Source organism: Dendrobates tinctorius, unplaced genomic scaffold (assembly GCF_039654945.1).
Source record: "Dendrobates tinctorius isolate UK_male_01 unplaced genomic scaffold, ASM3965494v1 ptg000134l, whole genome shotgun sequence".
In the NCBI taxonomy this organism is placed as follows: domain Eukaryota; kingdom Metazoa; phylum Chordata; class Amphibia; order Anura; family Dendrobatidae; genus Dendrobates; species Dendrobates tinctorius.
In genome coordinates this window covers 9,496,600-9,509,415 of record NW_027361802.1, presented here as the reverse complement: position 1 = coordinate 9,509,415, position 12,816 = coordinate 9,496,600, and the positions used below count along the sequence as shown (strand labels likewise).

The 12,816-nt window shown below is 42.0% G+C and overlaps 1 protein-coding gene across 1 annotated transcript in view; it reads left to right on the top strand.

The window, feature by feature from the left end:
• Positions 1 to 12,816, top strand: part of PTAR1 (protein prenyltransferase alpha subunit repeat containing 1) — an 83,643-nt gene that overhangs the window by 35,411 nt on the left and 35,416 nt on the right. Inside the window, exons 3-4 of the mRNA XM_073543718.1 lie at positions 6,680 to 6,746; positions 9,416 to 9,520. Of these exons, the coding sequence (XP_073399819.1) occupies positions 6,680 to 6,746; positions 9,416 to 9,520 (172 nt within the window). The remainder of the gene's footprint in view (positions 1 to 6,679; positions 6,747 to 9,415; positions 9,521 to 12,816) is intronic.

Below are 12,816 nucleotides of genomic sequence, written 5' to 3'. Positions count from 1 at the left end.
AGAGCGATAGTAATATTTCATCAATGAAAATTGATAAAATATTACAATCCAGCCATGGCCGATGCTACAGTAGCATTGGACATGGCTGGAGACACCGATTCGACCCCCCCCGCCACTGAGTGACAGCGGCGATCTGCCGCCGTTGTCGTCATCATCTGCCCCCCCCTCCCATTCCCTCCGCTCCCCGCCAGCTTCCGATAACCCCCTCACCCACTCACACCGCCCCCGGCACCTTCTAAGTCCCCCTCTCGCTCCCGGTGTCCAGCGGGTCCGGTTCATGGGCGCCGCCATCTTGAAAAATTCCGCCCAGATTCCGCCCGAATCTGCCGGCTGCAGATTCCATTATTTCATTTTGATCACTCTCACAGTGATCAAAATGAAATAAAAAGTAAATGAACCCCCCGATTATCACCCCCATAGGTAGGCATAACTAGTAAAATAAAGAAAATATTTTTATTTTTCCATTAGGGTTGGAAAGAGGGTTAGGGTTGGAAAGAGGGTTGTTAGGGTTGGAAAGAGGGTTAGGGTTGGAATTAGGGTTGGAATTGGGGTTAGGGTTGGAATTAGGGTTAGAATTAGGGTTGGAATTAGGGTTAGGGTTAGAATTAGGGTTAGGCTTGTGGTTAATGTTGGGGTTAGGGGTGTGTTGGGGTTAGGTTTATGGTTAGGGTTGGGATTAGGGTTAGGGATGTGTTGGGGTTAGGGGTGTGTTGGGGTTAGGGTTGGAGTTAGAATTGAGGGGTTTCCACTGTTTAGGCACATCAGGGGGTCTCCAAATGCGATATGGTGCAACCATTGATTCCAGCCAATTTTGCATTCAAAAAGTCAAACGGTGCTCCCTCCCTTCCAAGCCCCGATGTGTGCCCAAACAGTGGTTTACCCCCACATATGGGGTATCAGCATACTCAGGAAAAATTGCACAACAACTTTTGGGGAATAATTTCTCCTGTTACCCTTGGGAAAATAAAAAATTGGAGGCTAAAAAATTACTTTTGTGGAAAAAAAAATGTTTTTTTCATTTTCACGTCTCTGCATTATAAACTTCTGTGAAGCACTTGGGGGTTAAAAGTGCTCACCATACATCTACATAAGTTCCTTGGAAGGTCTAGTTTCCAAAATGGGGTCACTTGTGGGGGGTTTCCACTGTTTAGGCACATCAGGGGCTCTGCAAACTTAATGACGACCGCAGACTATTCCATCAAAGTCTTCATTTCAAAACGTCACTACTTCCATTCCGAGCCCTGACGTGTGCCCAAACAATGGTTCCCCCACACATATGGGGTATCAGCGTACTCAGGACAAACTGGACAACAACTTTTGGAGTCCAATTTCTCCTGTTACCCTTGTGAAAATAAAAAATTGCGAGCTAAAAATTCATTTTTTGAGGAAAAAAAATGATTTTTTATTTTCATGGCTCTGCGTTACAATCTTTGTGAAGCACTTCGGGGTTCAAGGTGTTCACCACACATCTAGGCAAGTTCCTTATGGGGTCTAGTTTCCAAAATGGGGTCACTTGTGGGGGGTTTCCACAGTTTAGGTACATCAAGGGCTCTGCAAATGTAACATGCCCGCAGACCATTCCATCAAAGTCTGCATACCGAAACGTCACTACTTCCCTTCCGAGCCCTGACGTGTGCCCATACAGTGGTCATCCCCCACATATGGGGTATCAGCGTACTCAGGACAAACTGGACAACAACTTTTGGGGTCCAATTTATGCTGTTACACTTGTGAAAAAAAAATTGCGGGCTAAAAATCTTTTTTTTTTGAGGGAAAAAAATGATTTTTTATTTTCACGGCTCTGCGTTATAAACTTCTGTGAAGCACTTGGGGGTTCAAGGTGCTCACCACACATCTAGATAAGTTCCTTGGGGGGGGGGGGGGTCTAGTTTCCAAAATGGGGTCACTTGTGGGGGGTTTCTACTGTTTAGGCACACAGGGGCTCAGCAAAATTTCAAAATGTCACTACTTCCCTGCTGAGTCCCAACGTGTGCCCAAACAGTGGTTCCCACCCACATATGGGGTACCACCGTACTCGGGACAAACTGGAAAACAACTTTTGGGGTCCAATTTATCCTGGTACCCTTGTGAAAATAAAAAATTGCCGACTATAAAAAAAAATTTTTTTAGGAAAAAAAAAAAAAGATTTTTTATTTTCACTGCTCTGCATTATAAACTTCTGTGAATCACCTGGGGGTTCAAAGTGCTCACTATGCATCTAGATAAGTTCCTTAGGGGGTCTAGTTTCGAAAATGGGGTCATTTGTGGGGGAGCTCCAATGTTTAGGCACACAGGGGATCTCCAAACACGACATGGTGTCCGCTAACGATTGGAGCTAATTTTCATTTCAAAAAGTCAAATGGCGCTCATTCCCTTATGCGCCCTGCCGTGCACCCAAACAGTGCCCCCCCACATATGGGGTACCAGCGTACTCAGGACAATCTGGACAACAACTTTTGTGGTCCAATTTCTCCTGTTACCCTTGTGAAAATAAAAAATAGTGTGCTAAAAAATCATTTTTGAGGAAAAAAAAAGATTTTTTATTTTCACTGCTCTGTTATAAACTTTTGTGAGGCACTTGGGGGTTCAAAGTGCTCACTACACATCTAGCTAAGTTCCTTAAGGGGTCTAGTTTCCAAAATGGTGTCACTTGTGGGGGAGCTCCAATGTTTAGGCACACAGGGGCTCTCCAAACGCGACATGGTGTCCGATAACGATTGGAGCTAATTTTCCATTCAAAAAGTCAAATGGCGCTCCTTCCCTTCCGGGCCCTGCCGTGCACCCAAACAGTGGTTTATGACCACATATGAGGTATTGGTGTGCTCTGGGGAAATTGCCCAACAAATTTTAGGATCCATTTTATCCTGTTGCCCATGTGAAAATGAAAAAACTGAGGCTAAAAGATAATTTTTGTGAAAAAAAAGTACTTTTTTTTTTTTTTTACGGATCAATTTGAGAAGCACCTGGGGGTTCAAAGTGATCACTATGCATCTAGATAAGTTCCTTGGGGGGTCTAGTTTCCAAAATGGGATCACTTGTGGGGGAGCTCCAGTGTTTAGGCACACAGCGACTCTCCAAACGCGACATGGCAAGCGCTAAATATTCCAGCATATTTTCCATTCAAAAAGTCAAATGGCGCTCCTTCCCTTCTGAGCCCTGCCGTGCGCACATACAGTGGTTTATGACCACATATGAGGTATCGGTGTACTCAGGGGAAATTGCCCATCAAATTTTAGGATCCATTTTATCCTGTTGCCCATGTGAAAATGAAAAAATTGATGCTGAAAGAAAATTTGTGTTGGAAAAATTAAAATGTCCATTTTTTTCCTTCCACATTGCTTTAGCTGCTGTGAAACAACTGAAGGGTTAATAATCTTCTTGAATGTAGTTTTAAGTAGCTTGAGGGGTGCAGTTTTTACAATGGTGTCACTTTTGGGTATTTTCTGCCATGTAGACCCCTCAAAGTGACTTCAAATATGAGGTGGTCCCTAAAAAAAATGGTTTTGTAAATTTTGTTGTAAAAATGAGAAATCACTGGTCAACTTTTAACCCTTATAACTTCCTAACAAAAAAATATTTTGCTTCCAAAATTGTGCTGATGTAAAGTAGACATGTGGGAAATGTTATTTAGTAACTATTTTGTGTCACATAACTCTCTAGTTTAACAGGATAAAAATTCAAAATTTGAAAATTGCAAATTTTTCAAAATTTTCTCCAAATTTCTGATTTTTTCACAAATAAACGCAAAAATTATCGACCTAAATTTACCACTATCATGAAGCCCAATATGTCGCGAAAAAACAATCTCAGAATCGGTAGGATGCGTTGAAGCGTTCCAAAGTTATTACCTCATAAAGGGACACTGGTCAGAATTGCAAAAAATGGCCAGGTCATTAAGGTCAAAATAGGCTGGGTCATGAAGGGGTTAAACAGCTCTGGGACAGCGTGGCGACTTTTATGTGGCGAGGTTGGTGTATGTGTGGTGAAATGTGTGCTGAGGGTGGTATATGTGTTGAAGCACATGGTAGTGTGTGGCGCATTTTGTGTGTGTGTTCATATCCCTGTGTGTGGCGAGTATCCTATGTCAGGGCCCCACCTTAGCAACTGTACGGTATATACTCTTTGGTGCCATCGCTCTCATTCTTTAAGTCCCCCTTGATCACATCTGGCAGCTGTCAATTTGCCTCCAACACTTTTCCTTTCACTTTTTCCCCATTATGTAGATAGGGGCAAAATTGTTTGGTGAATTAGAACGCACGGGGCTAAAATTTAGCCTCACAACATAGCCTATGACGCTCTCGGGGTCCAGACGTGTGACTGTGCCAAATTTTGTAAAAATGATGAACTTGGCACTCAAATGCGTGAAAAAGTTATTTATAGTTTATTGGCATCCAAATCACATGAATTCTGAACGTTTTCGGTCCTTCATTGGACCTTCATCAGAGAATTTGACAACATGATTTACTGTTTAAAAATAGAAACAGAAATACATTCCATACATTAAGTATCACGTGATGCACACAAATAGAAAAATTAGGTGGAACGAAAATTACATAGCAGGTTACGTCGAATAAGCTTATATAAAGTCTTGAACTGTAGAGATTGTTGAACAAAGACACATAATGCGTAATCCTTCCGCGAAGATATATGTGAGATATGGTATTAAGGAGAAAACCAACCATACTATGCTCAGTAAAAGTAAAGTTGAAGTGAAGCCCCTCTGCAGTAGAATAAAGGATACAAGTGCTCCAAGGTATTGTGTGCAATATGTGTCAGAGGATTGTATTTAGTGCCTATATCATATATGGTTTGAACATGCTGGTCCTCCTAGGAGGAAAGGAGGAAGAGTATAGTTAGACCACAATATATATATATATATATATATATATATATATATATATATATATATATATATATATATATATATATATATATATATATATATATATATATATATAGCGCGCCTATACCAATATATAACTTTCAAAGCAGCATCCAGGTCAGGTAATTATAGGGAGTTTAAAGCCCTTTACCTCTTATTTTTTCCTTTTAAACAAATGGGTAGTGCACATATATTATAAATAAATGAATATATTGTACTGGATTATAATATGTGGTCTAACTATACTCTACTTTACTCTATTGCAAAGGAGCTTCACTTCAACTTTACTTTTACTGAGCATCGTATGGTTGTTTTTTTCCTTAATACCATATCTCACATATATCTTCGCGGAAGGATTACGCATTATGTGTCTTTGTTCAACAATCTCTACAGTTCAAGACTTTATATAAGCTTATTTGACGTAACCTGCTATGTAATTTTCGTTCCACCTAATTTTTCTATTTGTGTGCATCACGTGATACTTAATGTATGGAATGTATTTCTGTTTCTATTTTTAAACAGTAAATCATGTTGACAAATTCTCTGATGAAGGTCCAATGAAGGACCGAAAACGTTCAGAATTCATGTGATTTGGATGCCAATCAAATATAAAGAACTTTTTCACGCATTTGAGTGCCAAGTTCATCATTGTTACTAATATTACGGGCTGGATACCCTACTTGTGCACCTTCTCAATAATTTTTGAAACTTTGAGTGCCTTGCTGTTTATTACTACTTGTGCAAAATTTTGTGGCTGTAGCTACGACGGTGCAGATGCCCATACATACACTTTTTCCCCATTATGTAGATAGGGGCAAAATTGTTTGGTGAATTGGGACGCGCAGGGTTAAAATTTCGCCTCACAACATAGCCTATGACGCCCTCGGGGTCCAGACGTGTGACTGTAGCTGCGAGGGTGCGGATGCCTATCCCGGACATACATACATACATACATACATACATACCCACATTGAGCTTTATATATTAGATTAGTGATGAGCGAGTATACTTGTCACTCGAGTTTTCCTGAGCATGCTCGGGTGATCTCCGAGTATTTGGATGTGCTCGGAGATTTAGTTTCTGTCTCTGTAGCTGCATGATTTGCGGCTGCTAGCCAGCCTGAATGTGGGGGTTGCCTGTTTGTTAGGAAATCCCCACATGTATGCAGGCTGTCAAGTAGCCGCAAATCATGCAGCTACAGAGACAGAAACTAAATCTCCAAGCACATCCAAATACTCGGAGACCACCCGAGCATGCTCGGGAAAACTCGTGTGACAAGTATACTCGCACATCACTACTCTAAATCTAAACACTCTGTGTCAGAACGGCTGCACCCAGTAAACTAGGCGGTACATCCTTGGATTCAGCTTCTTTTTCCCTACCATCATGCTGCTTTCAGATGAGAGAGCAGAGAAACGATTCCCTTTAAAGTCATGAGAGCACAGACAAGGTGGGTCTAGGTCCAGTTGAGCCTTAGTTCTAATTTCTCACAGGTTAGTTTAGATGTTTTCATTTGCCATTAATCATGTTCTGGCATTGTTTTGCATTTGGCATCTTTTTCTACAGATATGTTTTAAATGTATTTTTGTGTCTTATTCTTTTCTGTATCAAACATGCAGTAGATATATATACATCTGATGTATACATCCAAACGGTTTCACTAAACCCTTTTTATTCTTGGAGGCTTTTACATTGCATGCTAGGTATTCAGAGGTGCCAACCATGTTGTGTCTCCACTTTTTTACAACAGATTTGTGAAGCTCTTCCATGCTGTAATATATTCTTTCTTTTCTTTAGAATTGATTGATGTAACCTGCACCCTGTTGTTGCTGAACCCAGATTTCACTACTGCATGGAATGTAAGGTATGCACCCTTCTTTTGCCTTTTCTTAAGAGACTGTCAGCACAGAATGACTGCTGAAACCAAGGACAGGCGCTCAGTGTAGCGTTGGCCTGTTTTCCCTCAATCTCCACCCCCTTCTTCCTTGATTGACAGCTCTGGCTTCATAGAGCCAGAAAACGGCAGTGATAGAAAACAAGTAGTTGTTAAGGTGTATGCCAGTAATTGGCGCCATCATGATGCATTGAGCACCTCTATTTTGTCTGAAAAGTCATTTTGTGCGGACAGTCCCTTTATTGGGAAACTTGGACCTTGTGTTGGTCTTGCTTCTATATTACATGGCAACAATTCTATTAATTGTATTAAGTATCGGGCTTTGGTGACTCGCTTTTTCGACTAGGATTTTTGAAGATCTGTGTGTTGCTCCTACAGACATCAGAACTTCTTATAAGGTAAAATTTCCTAGGTTATACAATGCTGGCTCCTCATCAGTTATTAATAATTGCACATGGTTTAATGAAGAAAATGACATGTTATGCTCTTGGACATTAATTATGGTCTCAGAGTAATTATGATAAAATAATAGAAGCCAGCCAGATGCCCAAGTAGTTAGCTAGTGCTTTCAAATGTAAGGAAAAAATAACATGCATTGTATAAGATCACTAAAATAATGTATTTTGGCAGATAACTATTATGAAGATTTTTTCAAGAGATTTGTGACGCTGGTTTTGCTCCTTGGTGATCCCCCCCCTCCTTGCAGGGACATTGCGTCACCGATCAGGGGTGTAACCTGCTCCTAGCTGCATGTAACAGCCAGCCCTCTTATAACCTCTCCTTGTCTGGTGTCTGAGATCAGTCACAGGACTCCTGTATTTTGGCTTTGCTTTGTGTGCCCGTATAGGAGGATCATCCAGTAAGGGAAAGTTGCTTGTGTATTGGATGGGTAATCCCAATGGTTTCTTTGTTTTATAGAACACAAGTTGTCTGTTGTAGACATAAATCTTAATATCCGATTTAGAAATTGAATATTGGGGAAAGGAGTATACGTGAACACTTCTCTTTACGACAGTTTTGGTTATTACTAGTTTTTAAAATAAATGATATCCAAGAAGTATTGTTTCTCCTTGCGGAGAATGACATGCTAAGCATGCCGAGATGAGGAGACTTAAAGCCGCGATGCTCCTCTGGGAAATATGCAAATTGCCTCTTCAGAGTGTATGAGGACTAGAACTCTAGTGCCACCTATTGGAAGTAGCAATCCTTCTTGGATATCTGTCAGACACCTTTTGCACAGCCAAACCAGATCTCACACTTTGCACTGACGAGGGGCAGTACCCCGAAACACAGTGTCTGCAAATTGAAATTCTGGTTTGGCTTTTATCTTAAGTCATGTAACAAGGCTCGTTAAAGGGTCGACATTGACTGTTAGGATTGCTACTTCCAATAGGTGGCACTAGAGTTCTAGTCATTTTTACTGTCTGAAGAGACAATTTGCACAAAGTCAATGATGAAACTCTTTTATGTAGTGTTCTTGACCCTTCTGATTCCTTGTGCATGTATATATTATAGGCCTATAACAAATGTCAGACATCTGGCAGGGTATAAGCTCGTTTTGTTAATCAGTGATATAATAATGTGGTGTGATTTTTTTTTTTTATTTGTTTTTCTCTCTGTTAGATGAAACGGTCTGTGATTGTTACCCAGCAGAACATTAAGGCTATGGGCCCACATAGCGTTTTAAAACGCACACTAAAAACCGGACTCCTTCCCAGAAATCGCGCGTTTTTTTCCCCCGCGCAATTTCACCGCGATTTTGCCGCGATTTTCTCAAGCACTTTCCAAGCGATTTGAAGCATCGCTTTGAAAGTGATTGACAGGTTGGTCACACTTGTCAAACATAGTGTTTGACAAGTGTGACCAGATTTTTACTATTGAGGCCGCCTATGCGGCCTCAATAGTAAAAGATAAAATGATAAAAAAAATAAAAAATCGGTGTATATTTACCTTCCGACGTCCCGCGCTGCCATCCCGGGCCACAGCGTTCCCAGTAATGCCTTGCGGCACGGTCCAGTGATGACGTAGTCTCGCGTTACTATAGCGATCTCGCGAGATCACGTCATCACAGGACCTTGCCGCAAGGCATTACTGGGAACGCTTAGGCCGGGAATGCAGCGCGGGACGTTGGAAGGTAAATATACCCCAATTTTTTTATTTTTTACTTTTTATTCTTTTTTTTACAGGGGTATGGTACCCAGGGCCTGGAGGACAGTCTCCTCTCCTCCACACCGTGGGTACCAACCGCACATAAGACGCTTATCTTCGCGCATGGTGGGCATAGCCACATGCGGGAAGTAAGCGGTTCTCATGCATTTCTATGGGTGCAGAATCGCGGCAATTCTTTGCGATTCCGCACAAAAGAATGAGCATGCTGCGATTTTTTTCCGCGATGCGATTCCGCCGCAGGAAAAAAGCGCAGCATTAGCACAGCATGTGCGGAATGCCATAGGAATGCATGGGGGGCGTTTTGTACACGATTTTTAAACGTTTTTGCGCCGAAAATCACGGCAAAAACGCTTAAAAATCGCATCGTGGGCACACAGCCTAAAAGGAAGCTCATGTACCTGATGTGCTTATGTGCCTGTTTGTGCTAACATTTAGTTAGGTCAGTAACGTACCTTCAATTTATCCAACAGGAAAGAGTTGATCCAGTCTGGGGCACTCAACCCAGAAAAGGATTTGCAACTTGGAAAACTGGCCTTGACGAAGTTCCCAAAAAGCCCTGAAACTTGGATCCACAGGTCTAGTATTTCTTGCTTTTCGTGTGTCTTATTACTGGTGTCCCCATTAGGCTAAGTGCCCACGTTGCAGAAATGCTGCGGAACTGTCCGCAGCATTTCCACAACTCCCTTCCGCGGGTAAAACGCATGCGGAATTCGCATGCGTTTTCCCACAAAAGACAAGCGTTTTGCAAGCGTTTTTAGCATGCAGAATGCTTACGCTTTTCAAGCGATTTGAGCATCGCTTGAAAAGTGATTGACAGATTGGTAACACTTGTCGAGCATAGTGCTTGACAAGTGTGACCAACTTTTTACTATTGATGCTGCCTATGCTGCTTCAGTAGTAAAAGATAAAAATAGGGATATACTCACTCACCTTCTGGCAGCCCCCGAAGTCGTCCTGCCCCTCAGCGACGCTGCCGGCAACTTTTGTTCCCAGAGATGCCATGCGACAATGACCTCTGATGACATCATCACACGAGACTGCTACGTCATCAGAGGTCATTCGCGCAAGGCATTCCTGGAACGGAAGATGCTGGTAGCGTGGCTGAGAGGCGGGAAGGACTGCGGGGGCCATCAGAAGGTGAGTATATACCAATTTTTTATTTTAATTCTATTTTTTACAGGGATATGGTATCCAGGGCATGGAGGACAGTCTCCTCTCCTCCAGACCCTGGGTACCATCCACACATGAAGCGCTCACTTTACGCATGGTGGGCATAGCCACATGTGTAAAGTGAGCGTTTCAATGCAATCCTGTGGCGGCGGAATCGCCGCGATTCCACAGAAATAATGAACCTGCTGCGGATTTTACTGCTATGCGATTCTGCAGCAGTAAAATCCGTAGCATGGGCACAGCAACTACGGAATCCCATAGGATTGCATGGGGGTGCGTTTTATTAGCCTTTTTTAAGCGTTTCCTCTGCGGCAAAAACGTAATGCATAAAAAAATGCAAAGGGGGCACATGGCCTTTCTGTTCCATCTAAGTCCACCCCTCCCAATTGAGGCATATCTTGTCTTCCATCTAACATTAGAACGTACACAAAGACCAGCTTAAAGGGATTGTCCCCCTTCAGAATACTTTTTCATAGGCTGCAGAAGCTAGAACAGAAAAACAAACCGAGTAACACTTACACTCCCTGGCTCCAGCGCCGGTTTTCCTCTGCTGCCCAGTCTCTTTATTGGCTGCAGCACTGTCAATGTGACACCAGCGCTGCAACCAAACACACCGAGCAGCAGTGGAGAGCCTGCGCTGCATCCACGGAGGGAAGCAATAGGCTGTGTTCACACATTGCATTTTTGCTTCTTTTTTTATGCAAATTTTAAGCTGCGTTTTACAGTACCAGCAAAAACTATGAGTTCAGAAATCAAATGCACACACTTGTCTTGTTTGTGTTTCCTTGACTGATTTGGAAAACTGCTGCGTTTTTTAAAACTGCAGCATGTCACTTCTTTCTGCATTTTTGCAGCATTCCTTCACCCATAGAAAGCAATGAGTAAGTGCAAAAACACAGCAAAAAAACACAGGTATCAGGTTTTTCTGTGGTTTTTGTGCAGAAACCTTAAGGAAGTTGCATTGTGATTTTTTTTTTTTTTTTGGGGCAGCACTAAACTTTAGCAGCGCTAAGATCTCATCTCCCGCAATCTCCATCTGCGCATGCCCTGGCAGCCATTTTCACAGAGTCCACTGGGGTGCGTCATATAATCCGCAAAATACGGTAAATGGGAAACTGACATCAATAAATACATTATTAACATTTTCCAGTTCATCCACCATGGCAACTTTGTCCCGCATCGCCTGTTCCTTTTCTCCTGTGCTGTCCATGTGGCCATGCGCTAGGGTGTTCTGCTGCACCAAGCAGGGACCGCTATGCAAATATTAGCTATCCTTATGAGGTCCGGTCCATGAGGTCGCATGGCTAATTTCATGTGGTTCCAGTTATAAATGTTATGGGCCATATACCCATATTTGTTTGTAGGTATGGAACAGGCATTACTCTGGTGCTCCTCGGAATAACCTAGTGACATTCATACTAAATGCAACTTCAGGTGCTTATTTTCTTCTGATACCCTGCATCTATTGGCAGGCTTGTATTTGAGTTTCTTTAATGGAAGCTACTAGCGATTTTCCGCTCTAGCTGCCTTTTAGCTGATTTCCCATAGGATTTGTGATTAGTTTCCCATTATCTGTGGGCTCGTCTCATTGCAGGGAGCCAGAGTTGGACCCGCCAGTATCTAGTATTCCCTGAGAGAACATTAAATCCTGAGATCATACACATGACATGCAGTAGTATACACACCAGAATCCATGTATATCCTAAGCAGGAAGATTTCTTACTACCGTTGTGTATTCAGCTTGTAAGCGGGTATTATACAATGGGCAATAATTCCTAAGGGCTGGGGTTTTATGTACTGCTGCTAAAGGGATTAACCATTCCCTGCCACGGCCATGTTTCCAATGCAATCTACCAAGAGCCATAACTTTTATTTTCCTATTGACGTAGCCATAGGAGCAGCTCAGGAGCAGAACTCTCACTGCATACATTTAGTAGGTGTTGTTGTGTTTTTTTTTTGTTTTTTTTTAACAGAGAGAAAACGCCAAATCTGCCCATTGTACAGTAGTTCTCGTTTTCATTTTAGGCCTGTTTCACACATCAGTTTTTTTTGTCAGTTAAAATCCGCCAAAATGGCGGAAAGCGGATCCGTTGTTAACTGATGTGAACGGATTCCGGCGGACTGTTTTCTTTTGACGAATCCGCTAAATGAAGAATTAGAATTTTAAAGAAACCGCTGCCTGAGAGAGAGAGATTTTTTCTGTCTGCCAGAAATGATTTCATATTTAAATTTCCTCCTGACTTCATTCCTCCGGGCATGCGCACTATAAAAATGCGGATCCAAAAAACGTTACATGGTCTGTCCAGGCATCTCGGCGGACGCAAAAAAATTGACGGATCCGCAAAAAAACGGATGGCCATCCGTCATGGTCTGCCGGTAATGCAAGTCAATGGGGAAAAAACGGATCCGCCAAAAAAAATGGCGGATCCGTTTTTTTGCAAAAACGTCGGATTTTCACTGATGGTCAAAAACGGAAGTGTGAAGCAGGTCTTACCTGTTCACTGTGGGGTAAAAATGGCCTGGTAACATGTATTGTGCAGGTCAATACCATTGTAACGTTATAAGATTTTTTTTAAATTTTTTTTTTTTTTTTTTTTTTTTTTTTTTTTGTGAGGTGGTAGAGTATTCATAACTTTATTTTATTTTTTTTCTTGTGAATGGAATTGCGTGAGGGCTTGTTTTTTGCAGGACAATCTTTTGG